We start from the raw sequence: 25,811 nt of genomic DNA on the forward strand, positions 1-25,811 counted from the left end.
GCCTTGGTCATTAGTGAGACTATGTCAATAATAATACATATAATAATAATAATATAAAAATCCCTTAAGGTTGTATTTGTCTTATTTTAAAGAAAATACCACCCCCGTCCCAAGCAGAAGTGGCACACGCCTTTAATCCCAGCACTGGGGAGGCAGAGGCAGGCAGATCTCTGTGATTTTGAGGCCAGCCTGGTCGACAAAGTGAGTTCCAGGACAGCCAGAGCTGTAACACAGAGAAACCCTATCTTGAAAAACAGAGAGAGAGAGATAGATAGAGAGAGAGAGAGAGAGAGAGAGAGAGAGAGAGAGAGAGAGAGAGAGAGAGAGAGAGACTAAAAAAAACAAATCAATGCTACTTATCAAACTGATTCTGGGATTTAATTTCTGTATTCTTTGTTTTCTCTAAGGAGAGTTTGCTGAACTTCCAGTGTGAAAAACCCATATATCCCTGTTTGTTTTGTGTTTGAACGGTTTCCCTGTGTAGCTCTGGCTGGCCTAGACTTTACTATGTAGACCAGACTACCCTCAGACTCACAGAGGTCCATCTGCCTCCACCTCCCGAGTGCTTAAATTAACAGCATTCACCACCACATCCAGTAAAACTCATAGTTTTGACAGTTGTCTCTGATTACTAGTAAGTGCAATAAAGCCTTGGTTAAATAGAATTCAAATGCTAAAACATTTTGTTCTTATTGCCAGATCAAAACAACCTTCATCTCTGGATGCTGCTAATGGACAGGGAACTATAGATCCATCTCATTCCTACCTGTGCAGCACCTGCAGTCTTTGAAGGCTTGATCATGCCTGTATAGGTTCTCCCAGATGGCTGGACTGCTACCAGGATGCACAAACCTGTGAGATCCAGTGGGAGTCACTTCTCTCCTTTCACTACGCAGTCCTGTGGATCAAACTCAGGGCCCCAGGCTTCACAACAAGCGCTATTATGTGTTGGACCATCTTGCTGGACCACTAATGGGATTTTTTTTTTTTTTCGAGACAGGGTTTCTCCATGTAGTTTTGGTGCCTGTCCTGGATCTCGCTCTGTAGACCAGGCTGCCCTCCAACTCACAGAGATCTGCCTGCCTCTGCCTCCTGAGTGCTGGGATTAAAGACATGCACCACTGCCACTGCCCTGCTGGTTTTTTTTTTTTAAGCTTGCCAAATGCTTTCAAATATTTGGGAGGAAGAGAGGAAGAAAGGTACTCAGGGGTGGTGGTGCAAGGGTGGGGGTGGGTGGGTGGGAGGACAGGAGTTTTAGTTAGAAAAAAAAAAGACAAGGGCCAGTGAGTTGGCTCAGTGGGTGAAGGGACTTGCTACCTAGCCTGATGACCTGAGTTCAATCTCCTGGACTCACATGGTAGAGCTCCTACAGATTGCCTTCTTGCACACACACTGTGACTCAAACACACACGCGCACACACATACAAATAAATGTTATAACATTTTTAAGGGGGGCAGGCGACTAAAAATAGTATCTTCAGTATATTATATTTATAGGAATGCATAACATATGAAATGTACATTTTGAAACTTCATCCACAACTTATAACATTTACTGCAGTAATAATAACAAGACAGCAGGTCAGCACTTTACAACATTACACATGAGTGATTCTAACTTACAAATAAAATATTTACAACCTACCTTTACAAAACAACATTGTGTGCATACAAAATGAACAACTGCTGGGAAATTTAAAATAACAAAACAACCAAAACCCAAAACCCCAGAAGATACACTTAAGGCAGACAGCAAGACACTGAACTAATTAAGGCTGTGGAAGTCTTCTGCACCTTGAAAATATAGAGCTATTTACCAATACTGTGGAGTGATTTTGAATCAATTGTTACAAGCCTGATGGAAGTATGTATTATATGTATATGTGTAATGGTCCCTATGGGGAAACCTGTCCACTTATGGATAAGGCCTTTTATCTGAATGGCCAGAGGAGCCCACCACAAATTCTCATAAGACTTTGGGGGAAGGGATCACTCAAAACCAAGAAATGTGGGCACAGTTTGCAAATCAGGTATTAAAATTCAAAGATGTAGGCCAGGCATGATGGCACATGCCTTTAATCTCAGCACTTGGGAGGCAGAGGCAGGCAGATCTCTGGCCAGCCTGGTTGACAGAGTGATCTCCAGGACAGCCAGGGACTACACAAAGGGACCCTGTCTCAAAATCAAAACAACAACAAAAACAAAAAAAAAAACCACACACACACACACACACACACACACACACACACACACACACACTAAAGAACTCAAATATAGAATTCTGAGTAAACAGAATCACATAAATAATGGTCCCAATGTGTTTCATAATTTGCTTGATTGGCCATGCGGACTTCAAAAGACATCAAATTAATTCCCATGTGACTAGACTTCTCCATGTATTATCCCTAACGGTTTTGAATGATCTTAAATGGTTTTCCAGTAGAAAAAATTGACCCACCTGGGCTGCCTGCCAATGGATAGATTTCTGCATATGAGCAATAACATATACATACATATTATACACTATATACATGTACAGATGTACATATATCCATATTTTCCAACAGTGCGCCCTTAATTGCTGCTGTTCTCTACATAAATAGCATTCTCAAGGGTATGTTTAGTTTTTCACAGTCTGTTTGTCCCTCTCCCAGTTTTATTTATTTCCCCACAGTAGTCTAAAGTTTGGCAGAAACAGAAGTAAAAGCACCAGGGTTAAAAAAAAAAATCAAACACAGAGGTGATAGATATGGCTTAAGTTAGCAGGAGAAGACAAATGGTTTGTTAACTTCAGGTTCGTAGCCACAGTCCTTGAGGTCACAGTAACGGTCTCCAGGGACTCCAGGATTCGGACTTAGTTCTTGATGGAAGTGGGGAATTCATGCAACTCCTATCCCTGGACTGGCAAATTCACCTGGTTAAATTAACTCTCAGGAATTCCAAGACTTGCTATTTGCAATTTTCTTGCTCTTTCCCATTCACTGAAGGAGGTTGATCTGACTAAACTGTTAGGTTGCTCATGTGGATAAAAACGAAATCTGACCACAGTTTGGAATTTCTTAGCAAACAGGCTAATAGAAAAAGACAATATAGCCTGGGATTGTTAACTTTAGGCTTTTAATTAATATCATTTAAAGATGAAAGCACTGTAGTAGAAAGACTGTATTCTTCTCCTATAGCTTCAACTTATATTAAAAAATAAGGGAAAATGTCTTTCATAAAAAATATGGCCATATAATATTTCTGTATTCTATTTCCTTATAGATTTTTCATGAAAAACATTTCTTATCAAAACATCTAGGTCTCTGGAAAAATTTTAGCCCCTTTGAGCTCTTTAGAATGAATGAGACCATGGGAGCCTTAGGATTTTCATAAAATCATTATCCTGTATCTTCTTTTCTGTTGGTGGAATCTATGTGAGCTTTTCTTTTAGCCTATCCTGGGTCTAATAATTCCTTCCCCAAAGGTATTTAGATTTCTAAATAGCAAAGAAAAATCATGAGGTGTTTTTACAAATAAATCTGTTGAAAGCTTATGTATGTTTGCCTAATCCAGACTCTATTGGAATGTTACCCAGGCAAGAAAGGAATATGGTCTATATTCCTCAAAACTCACCCAGTACAATTCATGGGCTACCCTAGGATGATGTGGTGAGTGGGTCCTTTGTCTACTACAGAGACCCTTTGTGGTCGATAGATTTTCCCCCTATCAGGTATAGAAGAGAGAGTTTCAATTAACACAGAAAAATAACCACTGTTTACTTTATATCTTATTTTCTCCCACGTATTCTCACAGACCTAAATTTCCATGTTCTTCCAGTTGGCAAGAAAAAAAAGAAGTAGTGAGTGGTTCCCAGGCATGGAGGTTTGGGGACAAGAGAAGACTAGTCTTGAAAGACCAGAACCAAAGCTCTCCTTCTCTACGGCCAATCCATCTCCCCCTACTTCCCACCCACCCCCATGCACACCATTTGCCTTTTCTAGCAGATTCTTGGAGGCTCCTAAAGAAATGAATTGTGACATGGGAGGGTGTTTGATCCTCACATCTGCCCTCCCAGTGAGGAAAGTAACTGTTTGGGTTCTTTGTTGAGATTTTTCCCAGAGCATACAGCTTGGGAAGAGAAGGGGATGGCTGGCTATCTTGGAAGGCATCAGACTCTGACATAAGAAATACTGGAGAAAAGAGCCTATGGACATTTAAAGCCTTATCAGTTCTCCTAACCCTTCTCTGTAGACAAGTTCTTCAAGGGTGGAAATTATAAGCTAAGACCAAAAACATGTAGACGAGGAGCACCCAGAACTTCCAATGAAAAGCAATTGACAGCGTTTAACCTTATGAGTTTGTGAATCGTATCCAAACATAAGACTGTGGGAAACTGGAATGTTCAAAGTTACTGTCAATAAAATTCTAGCACTGGCAGTGTGTAGCACTTTAAGGAAATCAAAATATTTCAGAGATGTGTCAACTAGGACATTTGCCTAAACATTCTTAAGAGATTAATGTTCTCTCTCTGTCTCCCCAAATTCCATTTTATTTAATGGGGACGTGGAGCAGAAACAAGAAAGAATGAATTTGAAGTAGCTGAGATCAATGCTCAAAAACACCTGGTCCCGTCCTACATTCAGATGTTTCCATTTAAAAGACATTTAAACCTTTCATTTAAAGGTTTAAGACCAAAGGAAGAAATTCTGCAGTATCAGCAAATCTAAATGCAATTGAACTTCTTCACTCCCCACCGCCCCTCAGAAAGGCACTACTATTTATAAAGGCTTTGTGAAGCACAAAGCTGCAAAGCCAGCTTTCCCCTCGGCCTCCTCCACCCCTACTTCGGTGGCTTGTGGCTGGGAGAGAGCTGAAGGCTACATCCAACATTACGATGTTTTTTCTTAACAGTCTTTTACCACATTCAGTTCTAAGTGGAGAGAAATCTGTTTACTTTGAAACAAATGTAAGAGGCGCAAAAAAAAAAAAAAAATGATTAGATTTCTCATCCGGGATCGTGGGTTGGCTCTGATCTTTTACATCCCTCTGTACCCCAACCTTTTTAACACAAAACAAAAGAGCTTGGAAGAATGAATATGTGCCAAACAAGAAACCTGCGACTCTCACGACTTTCACGAGCAGTTTTCCTGGGGTCAGCTGGCAGTTCACCCTCAGTGAGAACAACTGGGATGGTAGGAGGGGTGGAAGATTTTCTCTCTTCTCCCCTCTTCTCTCCTCGTGATAAATCTCCCTGCCAAAACAGGTGCAGGAGAGTGGTCCCTCGTTCTTCCTCTCCAGGCACTGTTGCGCACATCTGCACTCCCAACTCTATTTCCTAGCCCCGTCAATGGGGTTGCTCCTAATTCCCAGCTTGCTAGGGAGAGTTCTTGAGCCAAGACCATCTTGTTCCCTGGTGGAGGGACCCAGGTGCGTCTGCAGATAGGAGCCTCCCTGTTCATTTCAGTCATCAAACTATAGAAAGTGCGTTCCCTTTCTCTTAGGACCTCTCTGAAGTTTGCCCTTTTCTAACAGCTGTAGTGGGGTTGCCATTAACCCAGCCATGTTCCTTTCCCTTCTGTCTATCCTTTCCTGTCTTCTCTGTACTTGGGACAGTTCCATGCAGCCCACATCTAGATCATCCCAACCCGGACACAAACATGGCTGTGAAAACCTTGGCTCTGTCACCCCAGCACGTGCTTTCAAACTGGCCCTTCTGTGGTATCTGATCACTGTTCTAGACCCTTTTCCTCCCTAGCAGAAACTCAGCCAGCCATAACAATTCTAACTGACTCTGCAAGAAGCCCTTCTTTCCAGGCAGCCATAATGGACAGACCTGGCTACGTCTCTTTCTGGGTCTTTGCAGTCCTCAGAGCCTGTACTTTATCCCACAACAAGCCCTCTGGTCCAGGCCTTCCTCCTTCATGTTATACTTCATAATAAAGACATGTTTACTAAAAAAGGCTTTAGTAAGCATGTTTTAAATATCATATCATATGGTTTTATGTTTGTATACATCACAGTTTAAGTGAAGAATGTGGAGAGCTAGCAAGCTCTGAGGGAGTAAGGCTTGATGACCCAGGGACACCCGAAGACAAGGAAACTATACAGTCAGAGTCGGTTTCCATATATTTGGTTAATCTCCAAGATACTAGGTGCTATCTAATCTTATTGCTTTTGCTTTCTACTAATTTACTACTCTATAATCTTGGATGAGATGAGACGGAAGGTGGATGATGAGAAATTTGACTTTGAAACCAACAGGAGTGGGTGGGGGAAATGATAAGCATTTTAATTCTATATTTCCACCATGGGAATAAGCGTTTTTATACATTAAAGTTCAGACTGTTCCCATCATTTCTTCTTTAAACAGTTAAAATAATTCTGCAGCTTATTTTCCCTTCCCAAATTCTCTGATTGCACTTTATGCTACATGATTTCAATTTTCTCAGTCCCACTAGCAGGAGAGACACGATGACGTGAAGCCTGATTTACATAAACACTGGAGTTATAGTTTTAGAATATTATTTGCATAAAAGCATTTTTTAAACACACTCTAGAAAACAAAGGGTGGATCATGTACAAACACAACATAACAAAAACTCTCCCATCCCCTCCAACAAAAAAAACAAAAAACAAAAAACAAACCATGAAATGCCCTGGTTAATTTGATTTCCCTCAAGAGGGCACCGGGCAGTCAATAATCTTGTATGGAGAAAGCAGCATTGGCCTCATAATACAGTTAATCCTTTTAGTCCAGAGATGTTGGTGGCTGTGTGGTGATAGGTATTGCTATCCCAGTTAAAAACCCATGCTGTGTTAGAGTGATGGGTCAGGCTTTGCTCCATGGCTTCAGAAAGGACTTAGGACAAGCCTTTAAAAGGCTTATATGGCTGCCTCCTTTTGGTAAGCACCCGAAGCTTCATGAGGGGTTAGGAATAAAGCAAGCTAACTTTCTGGAAACTGTATTCTACAGCTCTGGAACCAGAAAGAGCTGCTCCATTGTTCACAGGAACTGTAGGAAAAGTTTCTGTGTGCCCTTTTGTATGAACTCATGATATACATTTGCCCATGTCAGGCCTGGTGTGGACGTAAAACCAGCCCCCGACACTTACTAGATTTGGACTCATTTCCTGACTTTCCCACAGGAGGAACTCTGAGCTGTCAGTGAGTTCAGGGGGGAACTTTGGATAAACAGAACCTATCTTACTCAAACAACCCATGATGGAGGACAAAGAAAAATCTAATTCACAGATTGCAAAAGGGTCACATTGCTTTCTCTTAATACACAGGTTCTGATAAAAGATTTCTATACAAGATTTATAAAATGCTCTAAAAAACTCGTCATCTAATTGTGCTTAGTCAAAATAATGCGATGCTTCGGTAAATAAATTACTGTTTTAACGGGAGCACTCAAAGTTACTTATGATTGATTTCATATAGACCTCTATATTATAAAACTCTGAAACCTGAATGGGATCTATTATACTGTATGTGTATATGTATCCTGTTAAGAAACTATATCTAAGCCATCTAAAGCAGAATAGTTGACATCTTTGTTAAATAGAACTTTTAGCTTAAATTTTCAACGGACTCAGACACCTACTATACTCACAGTGGGTGGACAGACGGTTTGCCCACTGAACCACTCATTTTGGAATGTACAATTAACATTTTATACCAACTACTTTCTTGTCAGCCTTGCCCTTTTCTTTTTTAAATACTTTCTGCAACTCTGCATCTTTACTTCTTCAGCATGACCTTCTGGAATGCTCCTGGGATTAGGGTCACTTTTCTGCCGCCGGGACCCTGCGTAACCACAGACAAGGTTTAAGAGAACCACCTCTCAATCCAGAGACCCACATGGAGTGAAATGATGAACAGAGTTATTTACAGACACTTTCAGTCTTGCTTTGGTTCACACCGCACTTCTATGTGAAACCTCAGGGGTTGGGGATGGCTAGGTGCCTTGGTTCACCCTATTGACGATGTAGCTCTTGACATTGGGAATGGGCCGCACATCATTCTGGTGCTTGCGGCGTTCTATGAAGCAAGCCAGGCGGGAGGTGTCCAAGGGGATCTTGGAGTAGCTGCCGTTGTGGGGCTGCAGCCACGGATGCTGCAGGCATGTGGCTGCTGTGGGCCGCCTCCGGAAGTCTTCCTGCAAGATGACATTGATGAAGTCCCTGGCAGCGTTGCTCACACCACAGAAGTACTCATGGGGGAAGCTGAAATCCACCCTGCACACGTTGATACAGGTTTCCTCTTTGCTCTCATCTAAGAAGGGGGAGACCCCACTCAGCATGACATATGTTAGAACCCCGATGCTCCAGATGTCTGTGCCCAGGGAGACGGGGATGCCTTGGATCACTTCTGGGGCAGCGAACTCAGGGTTCCCCAGAAGATGGTGGATGTGGAAGTGGCCTGAGATCTGGACGGCGTCTTCCAAGTCGATGAGCTTCACTCGAGGCACTGGGATCCGGAGGTCAATGAGCAAGTTTTCAGGCTACAGGGATCCAGCAAGGCAGGAAGAAAAGAGGCAAGATCAGGTCTTTGTTGACTACCAGGTGGAATATGCTAGCTAAACAGAGTTCTGTTATTCTTCAATAAAGCTTGTGCATGTTGGATATTCCCTATTCAAAGGCAAAGGAAGCTTCCAAGGATGGCATTGAGCTCACTAGACTCTGAGTTTAGGTGGCACTTTAGATAAGTTGTTTGGCATTGAAAATTGTGCCGTTGGCGGGAGCGGGGGGCGCGGGCACAGGGCTAACTGTGTACTTCTGGCCGGCCTGGAACTTATGGAGAACCTACCGTCTCTGCCTCCTGATTGCTAGGCTTAAAGATTTAGGCCACTGCATCCAGCCAATGCTTCCCCACCCTAGTGTTAAGGATCCAATCCAGGGCCTTAATCATGTTAAGCAGGTGCTCTGCCACTAAGTCACACACCTGTTCCAGAATAGCAGGCTTTCTTATCCAACCTTTGTTTTTGTAATGAATCAAGAAAATAAATAGCCTTTTAAGAAAACAGAAGCATTTCATTAAAAACAAAATTTTTCTGGGCAGTGGTGGTGGATGCCTTTAATCCTGGAACTTGGGAGGCAGAGGCAGGTGGATCTATGACTTCAAGGCCAGCCTGGTCTACAGAGTGAATTTCAGGACAGCTAGGGCTATACAGAAACACTGTCTTGAAAAAAACAAAACAAAACAAAAACAAACAAAAAAGAAAAGAAATACAAATGTACATTCCCCAAGGTAATGGCTGGTAAGTTAGACTCCTCTATTTTGCTCCAGCAGGTCCTGATTTTGTATTACCTTTATGTCCAAATGCGCAACCCTGCAGTTATGAAGGTACTGCAGAGCTTCCATGATGTCTCGGATATAGAAAGCTACTTTTTCCTCCATCAGCTCATCGTGATTCATAAGGTAGTCCAAGAGTCGGCCGTCATCCATCCTGAAAGCAAGGAGGTGAGGGAAAACAGAATGCTTGGGAAGAAACAGAGAAGTGGCCCACGTATAAAGCTTAAAACGGCTCTAAGATGTCTCTTATTAATGGAGATTGGTATTGCAACACACACATATCTCAGAGCCCAAAGTGAGTGTCACGTTCAGAACTAGAATAAATCAAGCTACAAATGTGTTAAGCTCCACCAGAAATTCTTAGAACCTTGCTTACAGAATACTGTTTTGTTGACTTTAAGGTCTAGCCTGGCTTTAAAGTTAGGTTGAGGAGGGAAAAAAATTTTTTTTTGCTGCTTATAGTCAGCCTCACATATGTTAAAAGTTATTTCACTTTTAACGTTTTTTAGATGGGAGAAATGTGAAGTAGGATATGTTTCCCCTTGGCATATTTGATCTCTTCTTAACTCCTTTGCCTTTCTTGACAGCTTGCCAAGTTTTAAAGGCTGACTGGGGATGTGGTAAGTGGAGCCGGCCATATGCAGATTTGGTTTCTGGTTCTGCCACTTACCAGATGGTGGCTGCAGGTCATCACTGAAACTCTCTGTGTTTCGGCTTCCCTGAAGCACACCATCTTTTACAGTGGGAATAGCCACGGGACAGCGACAACAGCAACAACAAGACAAGATCTACTTCTTTGTCAGCCTTGTGCAAGAGCCAGGCAAGGCAATGAGGAATTAAGACATAATCCACAGGGTAAGAAAGCGCTTGTGGTGACTGAGTGAGAATGGCCTCCTTAGGCTCATATGTTCAGATACTTGGTCCCCAGTTGGTGTAATTGTTTGGGAAGGATTAGGAGGTGTGGCCTTGTTAGAGGAGGTGTGTCATTGTTTGTGGGCTTTGAAGTTTTCAACGGTCTTTACTATTCCTAGTTAGCTTTCCACCTTGTGCTTTGTTGAGCAGGATGTAAAGATCTCAGCTCCTGCTCTAGCACCATGCCTGCCTGCCTGCCACCATGCTCCCCACCATGATGGCCATGGGCTCTAACCCTCTGAAACTGTAAGCCCCCCCAATAAACTCTTCTATACATTGCCTCGGTCATGGTGTTATTACAGCAATAGAGAAATAACTAAGACGGTGCTGAAGGAACAGTAGCCACTTCTAGGCTCCCCGTGCCCTTTTGTAACAAGAAGTGATCAAACTCTTTAAGGTGCAGTGAGTCATTTGAGATACATCACAGGAAATGCCCATGCCAAGGCATGTGATCCAGGGTATGGATAACTCAGCTGAAACCTACACACATAACTAGTCCTCATTTTCTCCTCTTGTTTGTGCCTTGCTGTGAGACTCTTCTACTTCCTTGACAGGAGAAAAAGATGGAAGCCCTGGAAGGCTCCCCTATCTCCCTCTGACCTCCTAGGTATGAGTCAAGAGAAGACAGAACAGAGAGGAATGGCATTGGGTTCATTACGTGCAACTCCCAGAGACCCTTGAAGCAAATAAGGAGGGATTCGCAGCAACACTGTTCCTGACCCACAAAGCATCAGCCACCCCACCCGTCTGGGTTGTTCCCTAGTCTGCATTCTTCCGAGACCAGGGACTCAACATCTCAATTGCCTGGAAGAGAAGGGTTCCACCAGCATCCCTACTGACCACTACAGGAGACCTACAGCAGAGCAAGATTCAGCTCAGGCCTGGCTCCTCACACATCTTCCGTGACAGTCACATCCAACAGAGCACCGTTGTGTGTTCTCACAGCTCTGTCTAATGTATGATTCCTAGCATCTCCCATGCCATATTTAAAGTATTATTTATCTCTTGGTCTTTTTTGTTTGTTTGTTTCTTGAGACAGGGTTTCTCTGTGTAGCTCTGGATGTCCTGGAACTCACTTGATAGACCAGGCTGGCCTCAAACTCAGAGAGAGCCACCTGTCTCTGCCTCCCCAGTGCTGGGATCAAAGGCATGTGGCACCACTGCCCAGCTGTTTCTTGTTCTTAACTGTTGGACTTACGGCCTCAAAGGATAAGAGCTGTGTCTATCTACATTTATTATCTAGATAATCTGCCATTCCTGGAATGTCTTGGAGGGAGAATTCCACCCTGAAAGAATAGGGTAGTAGATTGGGGGTGCTACGGCTACTGATTGATGGACAAACCCCTCTCATTCCAACTCCACTCCTGTCCATCAGCCTTCTACTAGCAGACCCTTCTTAAATGTCAGCCAAGCCTGAGAGCACACAATAGGAAGAAAATGAAAATGCAAGTGAGAAGTGAGTACAGATTACAGCTAGGGGATAGAAATAAGTTCTGGTGATCTAGTCTACAGTATGGTGACTATAGTTAATAATATGAACTGCTAATACATTTCAAATAGCTAGAGAAGTTTTTTTAAATGTTTTTGTCACAAAGAAATGATGGATGTTTAAGGTGACGGATATGTTAATATCCTGATTTGATGATCATACAGTGTATACATGCAATGAAACACTGTACCCCACAAATATAAAAAAACGAAATAAAACTTAGAAAATACAGGAAAAGTGGAGTGAGAAGATGTGGGTTCAAGGCCCATTCCTCCAAGCATACTTTTGTAGAGCTAACTTTAAAGACCTTCTCTAGTCTTGATTTTCTAGTCTGTAGAATGGGACCTACATTTATATAAAACGGGAGGTGAAAGAGCATATGGCTCACGTAGCACTCTGCAAACCATAAAACATGGTGCAAAACGTGACTCTTTTTCCATTAATCACAGGCAATGGATAACCCAGGCAGATGCGGACCACACTAGAGATATGACCCCTGTACTCACAGTTCCAAAATCAGGATGTAGGATGTGGGGGACTCGTAGGTGTCATGGAGAGTGACGTACTGGGGGTGCTGCAGGTGCTGGAGCAGGGCAGCCTCATGGGCAGCCTGCTCCTTCTTCTTCATTTTTTTACTCACAAATTTCACAGCCACGTCTTTGCGGGTAGCTTTGTGAATGCATTTCTTTACAATAGAGAAACGGCCTCTGAGAGACAAAAGGAGAAAAGGTTTGCCAAGGTTCACCAGTCAGCAGGGCGTCATTTACCAGAATATGTTGTTATAGAGTATGTGTGCATGCTCAAGCATACGTGTGTGTGTGTGTGTGTGTGTGTGTGTGTGTGTGTGTGTGTGTGTGTGTGTATGCGCGCGCGCATGTGAATGTGCTCACTGGAGTCACCAAGACAGTAATGTCTTACAGGTTGAGTGTCCCTAATCCAAAAATCCAAAATCCAAAATACCCTAAAATCTGACACCTTTTGAGTGCAGACATGAGAACACTGTGGAAAGTTCCATACCTGATTTCACATGACGAGTGACAGTCAAAATGCAGGTTCACTAGACATAGCACATAAAATTACCTTCAGGCAAAGCTGTGCGTGAAATATGGACAAAGTTTTTTGGACTTGAGTCCCATCCTAAAGGCATCTCACTGTGTACATGTACACATTCCTCAAAATCCTTAGTGCAAAAACATTTCTGGCCCCAAGCATTTGAAGAAGAGCTGTCAAGCAGTATTAGAAATCTTTCTGGGCCTGGAGGGCTAGGTTAGGACCTGGGCTAGATTTCCAGCATCCAGTTCCAAGGTATCTGACACCTTCTTCTGGACTCTTCAGTCACCAGACCCACATGAGATGCAGGCACATATATGCAGGCACTTAGCCGTACTCATGAAATAAAAACAAATACATTTGAAACGAAAAGAGAGCTCTTTCCTTCTGGAACCAATGGTTTGGCTCAGTGGATAAAGGCACCTGCTGTCTGAAGAGACAAGCCTAACGGCCTGAGCTTGGTGCCTAGAGCTCACAGAAAACCAGGAGAGCACTGACCCCACAAATTGTTCTCTGACCTCCACACATGGGCTGTGGCATGTGTGTACACATCCCACATAATACATACACATACATACTAAATATAACAAAATAAAAAGAAACCCTTCCTTTTATACTTTTAATTATAATAATATTTTTTTAAAGCCAACTCTCCTCCCTCAGCATCCTAGGGTTCTTTGAGATGCCAAATGTAAACTAGTATAATTTTTTTAGTCAAGATATTTTTATGCCATTTTGAACATTACAAATTGGTTTATTTTCTTTTCCAAGCAGAATATACTTCTATACACAATGATGGAGCTGGAGAGATGGCTCAGTAGTTAAGAACACCGTTGTTCTTAAAGAAGACCAATGTTCAGTTCCCAGCACCCATGTGGTAGCTCATAACTATCCTATCTTCAATTCCAGGAGATCCAACACCCTCTTCTGGTCTCTGCAGGGACCAGGCATGCATGTGGTGCATGCATGTGGTGATCAGATATACATGCAGGCAAAATAGTCATACACATAAATAAAATTAATTAAAAAAGAAAGTAAAATGAATACATGAAACTTTTAAAATTCTCCTTTATTTTTATTTTATGTGTATGGCTATTTTGCTTACATGTATGTCTGTGCATCATGTGTGTGCCATGCTCTCAGTGCCTAGAAAAGAGTGTTAGAACCCTTGGGACTAGAGTTACAGATGGTTGTGAGCTGCCATGTGGGTGCTAGGAATTGAACCACTGAGCCTGAATACATAAGACTTTTTTTTTTTTTTTTTTTACAAAATTTTGGTATGTTTTACCCACAGAGCAAGTCTGAGCAAGTTCTTTGACCACAGTGCAATGAAATTAGAAATGATTAACAAAATATAATTTAAAATCTCATACATATTAAAGCATTTTATGTAATTTGTAACCCATTATAATTGGCTCAAAAACTAAACCATAGTTGAAAAAAATACCTAGAAATAATGATAATGAAAATATCATCTATCAGGGCTGGAGAGATGGCTCAGAGGTTAAGAGCACTGCTTGCTCTTCCAAAGGTCCTGAGTTCAATTCCTAGCAACCACATGGTGGCTCACAACCATCTATAATGAGATCTGGTGCCCTCTTCTGGCATGTCGACAGAACACTGTATATGTAATAAATAAAACTTAAATAAAAGAGAAAACATCATATATCAAACTTGGGACATGTAGCTAAAATTACACTTTTAGGAAATATTTGAGTCTTAAAATCTTATATTAGAAAATGAAAGGCTAAAGAAAAGTTAAAGAAAAAGAATAATAGAAAAGTCCCAGGAACACACTAGCTGTTTTCCATCTACAGAGAGAATGCATCTACACAAGACAGAAAGAAACACCAGCTGGGGCAGTGGTGGCACACGCCTTTAATCCCAGCACTTGGGAGGTAGAAGCAGGCGGATCTCCGTGAGTTCAAGGCTAGCCTGGTTTATAGAGCTAGTTTCAGGACAGCCAGGGCTACACAAAGAAACACTGTCTCAAAAATCCATTTTTTTTTTTTTAAAAAAGAAAGACCAACAAAACCAAATTGATCATTCTTCTGTTGAGACGTGGCTGGTATCCTTACCTGCCAATCTCGTTCAGTTCGGTATAAGCAGAATCAAAATTCTCCTTCCAAGAAATGGTGGCACCATCAGCAGCTGCATCTTTGGGAGAAGGAGAATCCACAAGTGACATTGTGGATGCCACATGAAAAGAAAGCAAAGTTTCACAAAGACAATCCAGCATAATAAGCCAAGGGAAATAACCCATTCCCGTGACTAAATATGGAGACCTCCCAGTGGGAAAGGGCTGTGATTCTCTGGAATGTTATTTTTAAAATGTCTGAGGGGAACTGATATGGGAGGGTCAGACAGACACTCTCTGTCAGCTCCTCGAACAAAGGGAGAACGTGGGACACGGTCAGAAACGTAGCTTCGCAGAACGTTAGAGAAAACGTAGAAAGGGGGAATAAGAGCACTTTGAAGAAGGAGAAAAGCCAGTGAAAATGAGGATCACGGGGGACGCAGAGAGAATGAACAAGCTGAAGGTCACAGAAGAGAAAAGGAAACACTCGTGAGCAAAGCCTTCTGGAGATTGCTCTGCCTGGCACCACTGTCCTCAGCCTTGGGCAAGTTTACCATATGGGACGATTGAACTTCATCCACAATTGGTTCTTGTGGGTGATTTGGAGATTCAGCTTAGCCTTGTATGATGTGTTAATTCTCTTCACACACACACACACACACACACACACACACACACACACACACCCATAGGGATTTGTATTGTCTGCTGGGGATCCGATCCTAGAAGTAACAGAACAAAAATGGTGGCCATCCCAAGCCACATTGAGTTGGTGGCTTGGAAAGAAGGGAACCATATCAGCAACTCAGTGTTTTAGACTCCACACTGGTCAATCACCTCAGCTCTCCCGGAACCCGAGCTGGTGACATGCTCACAATGAATTCTGAGGATGTATGGATGGATCCAGGGCCAAGGTTTTCCAGAGAGTCACACGCCTGTGAGAACAAGTCAAGGTCACTGGCAGGCAACTGTCTGGGCTGACCATGACCTGAGACTGCAGGGCATTTTTGGCCAAGACCCTATGGGGACTCTAGACTTCCTTTAACCCACAGAGACACAAGTCTGCTGCTTTCTAAGTAGGGTGACACTCCCACCCTTTCCTGGCTTGTCCTCAGCAGGCACACGCCACTTCTGTGCGCTGCCTAGAGTGTCACCAATGGGCTATTTTTTCAGACCAGCAAATTTCCCCTTTTAAAATGTCTACAGGATCAAGATGGGCAGAGTAGGTGGGTCAGAGAGCAAGGTGGAAAAAATAAGAACCGCACTGGTAAAATATCCATTTCTAGTTAGTTACATGTATGTCTTAGTCAGTTTCTATTTTATGTAGATAAAATAGATCCACGTTGGAAACTCAATTCTGGTGGGGGAGGGGGGCAAATATCAGCGTTTCATCTGGTAGTGAAGTCCTTCATCCGGGTTGCTTTTCTCTCTCAGTTTTAAGTTGTTGAGCACAGCAGTCCTGTGCTCAACAGAGGCCTGCCAGAGGCACCCAGGGGAAAACAGACTGTCAATTCCATAAGAGGTCTGAGAGAAGGGCCAGAGCCAGAAAGCACCCTGGGACACAGGTCTCTCCTGCCTGTCCCTCGAGTTCCCCTGAGGAACCCCAAAAAGCCCAGGGCCAGCAATGGTGGTAGAGCTAATGTTGGCTCCGATATACCTCCTGGAGACACTTCATCTGGTCTCTCAAAGGTGACCTGATGGAAGCTGCCATGCAGCCCCAAGTCACCTCCCATGGGGGGCAGAGATGCCGATGATTTTTTTGACTAGCATGCTTTTGCTGGCTAGCTGTTCCGGGCTTGCTGGGACTCACCATACTCTGGAAGGCGCACAAACTCCGAGGCTTCACTAGGAAGGCTGATTCCCCAAGGGTTGCTGGCACTGACCCGGAACTGATAAGGGCATCCAGGACTAAGGTCTTCAATGACGAGGTAAGTGTCTAAGGTCGAAGCGACGGACTGCTGCCAGACCTGGGAACCTAGTGGGGCAGTTCCAAGGAAAAGGAGAGAGTCTAAGAGACGTTTCAAAGGCCTTCAGCATACAAAGATGGGAAAATGGACAGAATCAGTTCAAAGGACAGTGTGGTCACTGTCAGGCTCTGAAAGTCTGCGGTCCAATGTGGGAGGTTTAGGCCCAGTTTCCTAAATAACATTAAATGAAGGCTGTGCAAGAAGTTGGCCTATGAACTCTATCCCTTCTCAATGGCGCACGTTGAAGACCTAGCTCCGACTCTACATGGGAATATGCGGCAGCATGATCGGGCTAGAAGAAAATCCAAGTCAGTAACCAAAGGAGAGAAAACATGCCTCTGGAAACTGAAACAACATTGAACATGTATGGGAGCATATGTGCATGTGAAAATACTCCAGGGCATGGCACAATTCTCCCCTTTCACTCCAGCTACAGTTCACAGAAACCCAGCGGAGAAGGGAGCACTAATCTTACGTGATGGAGGAAGAAGCAGGGCCTCAGAAACACTAAGCAGTTTGTCTACGAGGCTTAGATTCTGAGAGAACACGGACGTGAGTGAAGCAGGTCCCCTGGCTCAGCGTGACACCCGCGCTGGCCCTCCACACCCTGCTGCAGGCAGCTTCAGAAAGAGGCAGAAATAAAGAGTCTTATAACTGCACAGCTGCCGCTCAATAGGGAGAAGAAGTATGAAGATAATGATAGTAACAGAAAGCAGTAGGGAGCAAACAGGTGCCTTCCCTTCAATGGGGTAATTCGGGATGTGATTCATAGCTGTGTTCCGACAAGCACAACTGCCTGGAAGTGCCCTTTTAAACGTATTATTATTATTTATTATGATAATTTTATTATTACAGGGTCTCGTTATGTAGCCCTAGCTGACCTAGGTCAGTCACTCTGTAGACCAGGTGTGGCTTTGAACTCATGGAGAATCACCTGCCAATACCTTCCAAGTGCTAGTTAGGACCCAAGGTGTGTGGTGTGTGCTACCACACCTGGCTAAACTAATTAACTTTCTTTCCTTCCTTCCTTCCTTCCTTGCTTCCTTCCTTCCTTCCTTCCTTCCTTGCTTCCTTCCTTCCTTCCTTCCTTCCTTCCTTCCCTCCTTTCTTTCCCTCTCTCCCTCCCTCCCTTCCTTCCTTCTTTCCTCACGATTAAACATCATGTATGTATACATGCTATAGATTTTATCTGGTGGTGGAGGGTTAGAGCTCTGACCATCCTACCATGGTTTCTGTTCTGGGAGAAAAACCACAGACTAGCCAGAGCAGGGGCTAGTGGGAGCTTGTCCTTTACTAACTACCACCTTGTGTTTCTTTACTCTTTAGGCTTTAGCTTCCTGTCTGTAAAATGGGCTCTGTTGCCCCCGTCTGTGTGATTGAGCAGGGTGAGCAGGACAATGCAGTGAAAACACATTGCCACCTAGTGGCTGGGTCAGAATGGCCCCGGGGAGGTTTCCCTGTGGACCCGCAGGCAGCTGCAGCCTGGCCCCAGGCTTCTGCGCTAAGCTCCCAGGGTGCACCAGCCAGGCTGATTGCCGTGAACAGGAGGATATATAGAAATCTCAGGTTCCCGACCTCGAAGACCTCCCGAGGAGAAGCAAACACAGAAGAGCAGCGCAACACACCTTCCTCGCGGTACTCCACCGTGTACCCCGAAATCGTGCAGTTCCCGGTGCTGACGGGGGGCAGCCAGCGGAGGATGACGGAGGTGCAGCTCCTCTCCTGGGCGATGGGGCGGTTGGGGGCTGCGGGAACACCTGTGGAGACAGGCAGCAGGGCGGGGCCGCTTCTCAGAACTCGAGTTGCACACCACGGTAGCGTGGAGCACTGGAAACATGCCAAACCTGCCTCAAATCTGGCGCATAACCTTGTCCAAGTAGCTGACCTTTCTCCAGGCCCAAGAGAGGCCTAGAGATGGGACCTGAGATGGGTCCTGCTGCCTGACCTCCTTCAATTAAACGCCACACACGGGAAAAGCTGGTTAAAGCTGGTTAGGAACCACGCTGGAGGATTGGGTAGGACCTCTTAGGCGTGTTTCTCTTCCCGTTGGCCTGGGCTCTGCATTAGAATTTGACGAGGGATCTTTCTTCCCTGAGTCTCAGGGTGCCCTGGTCATTCTCACTTAAAATGACCAATGTAAATTCTTGGAGGCAGGAATAGGGGAGGCAGAATGGGGGCAGCCAGGGAAGTGGGGAGGAGGAATTTGGAGTCATTGTTCAATAGGAACAGATGGTGAAAGCGTTATGTGGATGGGTGGCGGTGGTGGCCACAAACCAATGGGTGTGTCCTCAGTGCCATCAACTTCTCCACTTAAAAGTGGTTGAGATGCTAAGTTTTATTGTTGTGTTTTTGCTATAGTTAAGAAATGCTTTAAAATAGTGAGACAGAGAGAGAGAGAGAGAGAGAGAGAGAGAGAGAGAGAGAGAGACAGAGAGACAGAGAGACAGAGAGAGAGACAGAGACAGGGAGACAGAGAGAGAGAGCACAAGAGAGCACACAGCATACCTTGCACCTTAACTGTAGCCGATGTGGATGCAGCGCCGTGGTCGTTTGTTGCTATGCAGGTATAAATCCCGCTGTCTTGGGGCATCAGGTTGCAGATCTTGAGGGTGATATCTCCAGAATCACTAGGACATTAAATGGATCTCCTTCAGACTCCAGTGAGGAGACAGTTGAGGGACAGGTAAAATGCCACCCACTTGGTTCATGGTGCACAGAGGTGAGAGTGCATGCCCCCAGCTCACCTACCTCTACACTTTGTATCCACAAGGCCAGCCATTTATGAATTTAGGTTCCATTCATTTCATTTGAGGAGGGTGACAGGTGGTGTGTGTGTGTGTGTACTACATTGCACTGTTCAATTAAACTCTCTATTCTTCTTCTTCTTTTTTTTTTTGGTTTTTCTTTTTTTAAAGATTTATTTATTTATTGTGTTTATACAATATTCTGCCTGCATGTAAGCCTGCAGGCCAGAAGAGTGCACCAGATCTCATTATAGATGGTTGTAAGCCACCATGTGGTTGCTGGGAATTGAACTCATGACCTCTGGAAGAGCAGGCAGTGTGCTCTTAACCTCTGAGCCATCTCTCCAGCCCTTTTTTGGTTTTTCAAGACAGGGTTTCTCTGTGTAGTTTTGGTGCCTGTCCTGGATCTCACTCTGTAGACCAGGTTGGCCTCAAAGTCACAGACATCCACCTGGCTCTGCCTCCCGAGTGCTGGGATTAAAGGTGTGCACCACCCCCGCCTGGCTAAGCTCTCTATTCTTAATTTACTATGTGAGGAAAATATTTTCTGGCTGTTCTCTCTGCCTAAATTTGTGTAAATAAGGAATAGAATAGGGATGGAATAATAGATGAATTAGAAATAAATAAAATCCCATAACCTACTGGTTTACAATGTCATTGTGAGTACATTACACAAGTAGCCTTGTGCTGAAATAGCTTCAATCTCATCAGTCAGTAACAAATGATAAAACAGACTGAATAACGAAAAGGTTTACATATTTCAGATCTTACACGTGGGATCCCTAAAATGATTAAGTAGGTGCCTGGGGAGATGACTCTGTGGATAATGTGCTTGTTGTACAAGCATGAGAATCTGAGTTAGTGACAGGTTGGGTGCAGCATGTGCCTGTGACCCCAGAACTGGGTGGGTTGGAGAGCAGGCAGATCCAGAGACGACTGGCCAGCCAGCCAGTCCAGCTGAAACAGTAAACTCCAGGTAAAAAGCAAGAGATGAAGACACTTGAAGTGGACCTCTGGTCTCCAAGTGCACATGTCTAGGTGAGCAAACACACTCATACACACATGTACACACTCACAAAGTGATCCAAGGAAGGGTAAATTCCTCACCTAAATGGTAACTTTCTCACTTGCCCCAGAATGGGGTTCAGAAACACCTCACGGAAGGAACTGCTCTGAAAGAGTTAAATTACAGGGAAGTCAGTCCCCTCCCTCTGTGGTGTTTTGAATGAGGATGGTTCCAATAGGCTCATATATTTGAATGTTTGATCCTTAGTTGGTGGAACTGCTTGGAAAGGATGAGAAGGTGTGGCCTTGTTGGAGGAGGTGTGTCCCTGGGGGTGAGCTTTGAGGTTTCAAAAGCCCACACCAGGCCCAGTCTCCATCTCTCTGCCTCCTGCTTGTAGATCAGATGTGAGCTCTGAGCTACTGCTCCAGAGCCAAGCCTGCCTGCCTGCTGCCATGCTCCCTGCCATGATGGTTATGGATTCTAGTACCCTCTGGAAGATAGTAGAGCTTCCCAATGGAGCTTTTATGAGCTCCAAATCGAATGCTTGGTTCTATAAGTTTCCTTGGTCATGGTGTCTCTTCACAGCAATAGAAAGGTAACTAACACAGCATCCCTGGGGGTGTGACATGTTCTGAGATCTTCATGGTCAAACAATGACTCTCATACCTGAGCAATTGCTCAGGTCCATGAAGTTTTATGACCTGACCAGGCATCTCTTCTGGAACTACCAAAGAAGGCACCACCCCCTTCTCTAACACACACACACACACACACACACACACACACACACACACACACTCCACATTCACAAACAATTTAAGCCAATCAATGAAATGTGCTCAATTCTAGGCATTTCTCTAAGTGACAGATGAGCCATTAGAGCTTAGTATTGCTTGTCTACTGTAAGCAGCAATGCACAGTGATGCTCAGAATTCCTGTGGGGGTGGGGACAAGTTAGAATGGCTGAGAGGCTGTCAATCAAAGAGAATTTTAGTGTGGAAGCACCTTACATTTTGGAACACACCTTCCCCCGTTTTTCGTAAAATAGTTCTTAGGTAAGGAATGAATCACATCACTATCTCTAAGCATCCTGATGGGCATGAAGCATTCCAGGGTGTTAGCCAGCTTTCAGTACTTCTGACAGACCTCCCTGGGGGTCCTTGACAGACTGATCATCTAATAGGGTGGCTATAAGGCAGGGGCCACAGAAGCATTTTATATCTATGGTTCAGGCTTGGCCTGTGATTTAAAGGACAATGCTTTATTTGTTTACTGTAGGTGCAGCACAGAGTATTTCTAGATGGTTCCTGTTAGCCTCAGGTGTGTCCATTTGGTGCTGGGCAGCACACACAATGCACGCTGGCACTAAACCAGAAGCTCAGGCTAAGGGGCCAGCTGCAGAATGGACAGCTGAGGCTGTGCCTAAGACTTGAACACACGATGTTCTGATATGGGAGGCTGAGCCACCCTTGTTTTTAACTCAGTCTCTCTCCTAATCAAGGCCAAGTGTGTGATCTGGAATAAACACTAGGACAGCACTTTGGAGGTGACCAGTAATCCGGAGAGAATGTCACCCAGAATCCAGCCTCCGGGTGCTCTGGGCTCAGACACTGGACGATCCACTTACCAGGAGGAGATGGTGTATGTGGCCGAACTGTTGTCTGTGTCCAGGATGTTCTGGTCTGGACCCTTCCAGGTGATGGTGGGCTTCGGCCGCCCACAGACTTTGCACTGTAGTATCACCGTGTCGCCAAGCAAGCAGGTCACATCTACCAAGGGCACAAGGAATTCTGGGGCCACTGCAATTGAACGGATACACATTCACATCACTCACAACAGATTTGTAATGGTAGCCATTTTAGATGTAGTACTCTTACCCCCAGAGACGGACATCACGATTCCAATGCCCCTCAGCCTACCATTGTCTATTCAGTGTGTACTTCTCTTTATGAGAAACTCACTCTGTAGACCAGGCTGGCCGCAAACTCAGAGAGCTCCGCCTGCCTCTGCCTCCCAGTGCTGGGACCGAAGGCGTGCGCCACCACGGCCACCTTTGTGCCCCTCTGTTTTACAGCAAAATTAGAAACAGGGCAGAAGAGGAGGAAGCTCCATGATGGCATAAAGCAGAGGTGGCATTTGAGAACATTTCGCTATACAGTCTTTGGGCTTTAGACAAACATATTTTTTCTTTATTTAGTCAAAGCAGAAACCCCCTTCACATATTACATGCTTCACTCTTTCACTTAACAGTTTATCTTAATTACCTCTCCTTGTCTAGAAATATAGAAGCACATCACCATTACTCTAAGTCCCTACCCTAAAGCTAGATATAATTTATGTAGCCAAGCCCCACATTCTCAATTCGATCCCCTTTAAAAACTCACCTTCTTGGATGAAATTTGGATTTAAGATCTGAAAAACACACACAAAAGAACAGAAAAATTGTTGAGGCTTTCCAGCTAAGAGAAAATTATAGACTTTCCCGAGTCAAAAGCAAGGACCGGTTGGGGCAATGCCACCAGGAGCCCACCCTGTCCCTGGGCTGTTGTGGATGACCACAGTCATAGACACCCTCTTCAACACCAAAGGATTACTTCCTGTCTAAGGTGGCCACTAGGCAGGCTGTGGCCACCGTCCTTGCTTCCTTCCTGTTGCCCTTTCTTCCACACCCCTCCCAGTCAACATGCCCTCAATCAATACCATAGCAACGGTTTCCCCCACAAATTTCTGGCAGAAACAAAAGACACTAGAGCGAGCCTGCGGGGGCACTGAAGTGAACCCCTTCCCCAGTGGTTTCCTTCCAGAGCTCCCCTTCCATCCCTATTTGGCATTAAGCAGAACTTCCCTGCTTGAAGAAAAGCAGTACAGCCCAACTGTCTATCTGGTCCCAGTCCCACCTCTGTGGCCCTGGCCCCCCACAGGGGATGGACAGACTCCTGACGTTTGTGCTACTCAAGGGAGCAAAGGAAGATTCAAGCCCATCAAGTGATTTCTCGGGTTCCATGGCTGGTCTGAGGAGAAAGCAGCAGTCCACGTAATGTGCCCTGCCTGCCCCCAGAACACCTGGATTGTCTAAAGGAGGCCACTCTAGCCTTCCTGGAAAGTTATCCATTCTCAAGAGGCTGCTCACTGTGGTCTGCCCCCACCCGCCGCTTTGTATCACCTCTCCCTAGTCACAGGCAAGCCCAGATCATAAGAATCTGGCTTGTGAAAAGGCTCAAGCTTTGGTAAAACGAGGAAGTTGTCACCTGTTTCGTTCTATGTGGCCGCATGCTCGCTATTTAGTACTGATTAGTATTAATTTCCTTCACTATCAGATGGAAAAGAAGTAACACCTAGTGTGCCTTGCTATCACAAAGATAAGTACAGTTTTATATGCCAAGTGCTAGCTAGCCTGGTGCTTGTTGAATGAGGAGGTCTCGATTTCTATTCAGACAAAGACGTGACCTTCTAACTGCCTTGCTTGTGCTCAGCAGTCTGTGGTTAAGGCTGACCTCCACTACTCGGTCATGCAAAATTCTTTCCTTCCACCTGGGGTGGAAGACTCACTTGCCTTCCAGAAAGAAAAGCTCCCGGGTGGGTGGGGCTCCCAGTATCTGTCCCTGCCTCCCGTGAGCACACACAGTTTCTGTGCGTTCTCATACAGAGGGACATGCAGGAGCCCTCTGGAAAGCTGCCGTTTCCTGCTGGGGGTTCCACTTTGCACACTAACTGCCCGTCGACACACAGGTTTCCGTGACATGGGCTGTAGGCACCCTGGCAATGCTAATTCTGGAACTGTGTGGATGGGGACTCTGGCTTATGTAGTCCCCTCTATTAGTCTGAAAATGGCCACTTCGAGAGGCACCCTGAACTTAATTCAGTGGTCCCCACTCCTTGCCTGAGGTCGCTTGAAGACAGAGGTCAGTCAAGAGCTTCTGTGTGGATTGGTGTGAGGTAGTGTGCAGGCGTTCAGAGCAAAGAAAGGTGTATTGGGGACTGTACCCACAGCTTTGCGTGTGTTCGGCAAGTGTGATGACCTACAACTTTGTAAATTGATTTACTTGAAATTTTGATATAAGGCCTTACCAAAATGTTGAGGGCAGGCTTTGAACTAGGGCTTCTCCTGCCTGAGCTTTCTGAATAGCTGGGGTTACAGGCATGTGCTATTATGTCTGGCTGGCATTTAAAGCGCGCGCGCACGCACACACACACACACACACACACACACACACACACACACACACTGTATTCATTCTTTGAGAACTAGATACATATATACAATGTATTTTGATCATATCACCCCACTCTCTCTTCAGCCCCTTCTAGAACTCCCTGCCATACCCCACTCCCAACTTCATCTCCTCTTTTCACAGGCCACTGAGTCCAATCAGTGTTGTCCATGTGCATGGGTCTGTGCAGGGCCGGCCTGGAGTGCAGGCAGACCACCAGGGGGCCATTTCCTGGGGAACACCGACTCTTCCCTACGTCAGCAGCCCTCAGTGGCCAAGGCTGCTCAGCTAAGGGTGGGTTTCGAGCCTTTCTCCTGTCTATGTTGGCCGTTTTGACTGGCTTGGTCACAGCCACCGCTGCTGTGAAATCATGAAGGCAATGACGCCACGTGCCCAGAAGACACTTTTTATAGCCACTTCCCTCAATGGCCCTGATCATCTTTCTGTTTCTCTTCTGCGGTGTCCTCTCGTGGGGGAGGGGCTGCGGTACAGAGTTCTCATTTAGGGTTGAGCACTCCACAGTTATTCCTGCTCAGAACTCTTACCAGCTGCGGGTCTCTGTATTAACTGTCCACTGCAGAAGCTCCAGGAAGTTAGGAGGGACAACTCCCCCAACACCCCCCCCCCCTTTTTTTTTTTTTGGTTTTTCGAGACAGGGTTTCTCTGTGTAGTTTTGGTGCCTTTCCTGGATCTCGCTTTGTAGATCAGGCTGGCCTCGAACTCACAGAGATCCGCTGGCTCTGCCTTCCAAGTGCTGGGATTAAAGGCATGCACCCCAACCCTTTTTTTTTTAAAGCCTCATTCAGGCAAATTACCAGGCAGCCTTGTTAAAGGACCAGTGGTGGATGATCTGGTCTGTGCAAAGAAACGGATCTTCCACCTGCCAGGTTCCAGCCCCTGAGGCTTTTGTAGATGAGTGACACATGAAAGGATGTTGTAAGTAAAGCTATTGAGTCTCACATCTAAGAGACCCCTCTGTGTGAGAGGGATGCAAAACTTTACTCAGGGCGATCAATGAACTACGACAGCAGTACCACTGCACCAGCAGGGGGCGCGAAAGAGGTCGTTCATTAATCAGC

General features: G+C 45.0%; 1 protein-coding gene across 21 annotated transcripts in view; it reads right to left on the reverse strand.

Annotated features, from left to right (window-relative positions):
• Window positions 1-1,469: 1,469 nt before the first annotated feature.
• Window positions 1,470-25,811, reverse strand: part of Kalrn (kalirin RhoGEF kinase) — a 612,231-nt gene continuing 587,889 nt past the window's right edge. For all 21 annotated transcript variants that reach the window (XM_052740404.1, XM_052740400.1, XM_052740397.1 and 18 more), the window contains 9 exons: window positions 22,906-22,933; window positions 22,149-22,320; window positions 19,277-19,398; window positions 18,397-18,528; window positions 16,615-16,779; window positions 14,806-14,884; window positions 12,184-12,384; window positions 9,292-9,430; window positions 1,470-8,485 (listed from right to left, as the gene is read on the reverse strand). In XM_052740404.1, coding sequence (XP_052596364.1) covers window positions 7,940-8,485; window positions 9,292-9,430; window positions 12,184-12,384; window positions 14,806-14,884; window positions 16,615-16,779; window positions 18,397-18,528; window positions 19,277-19,398; window positions 22,149-22,320; window positions 22,906-22,933 — 1,584 coding nt within the window. In that variant the 3' untranslated portion in view covers window positions 1,470-7,939. The remainder of the gene's footprint in view (window positions 8,486-9,291; window positions 9,431-12,183; window positions 12,385-14,805; window positions 14,885-16,614; window positions 16,780-18,396; window positions 18,529-19,276; window positions 19,399-22,148; window positions 22,321-22,905; window positions 22,934-25,811) is intronic.

Source organism: Peromyscus californicus, unplaced genomic scaffold, assembly GCF_007827085.1.
Source record: "Peromyscus californicus insignis strain IS unplaced genomic scaffold, ASM782708v3 Scaffold_16__1_contigs__length_79575227, whole genome shotgun sequence".
NCBI lineage: Eukaryota > Metazoa > Chordata > Mammalia > Rodentia > Cricetidae > Peromyscus > Peromyscus californicus.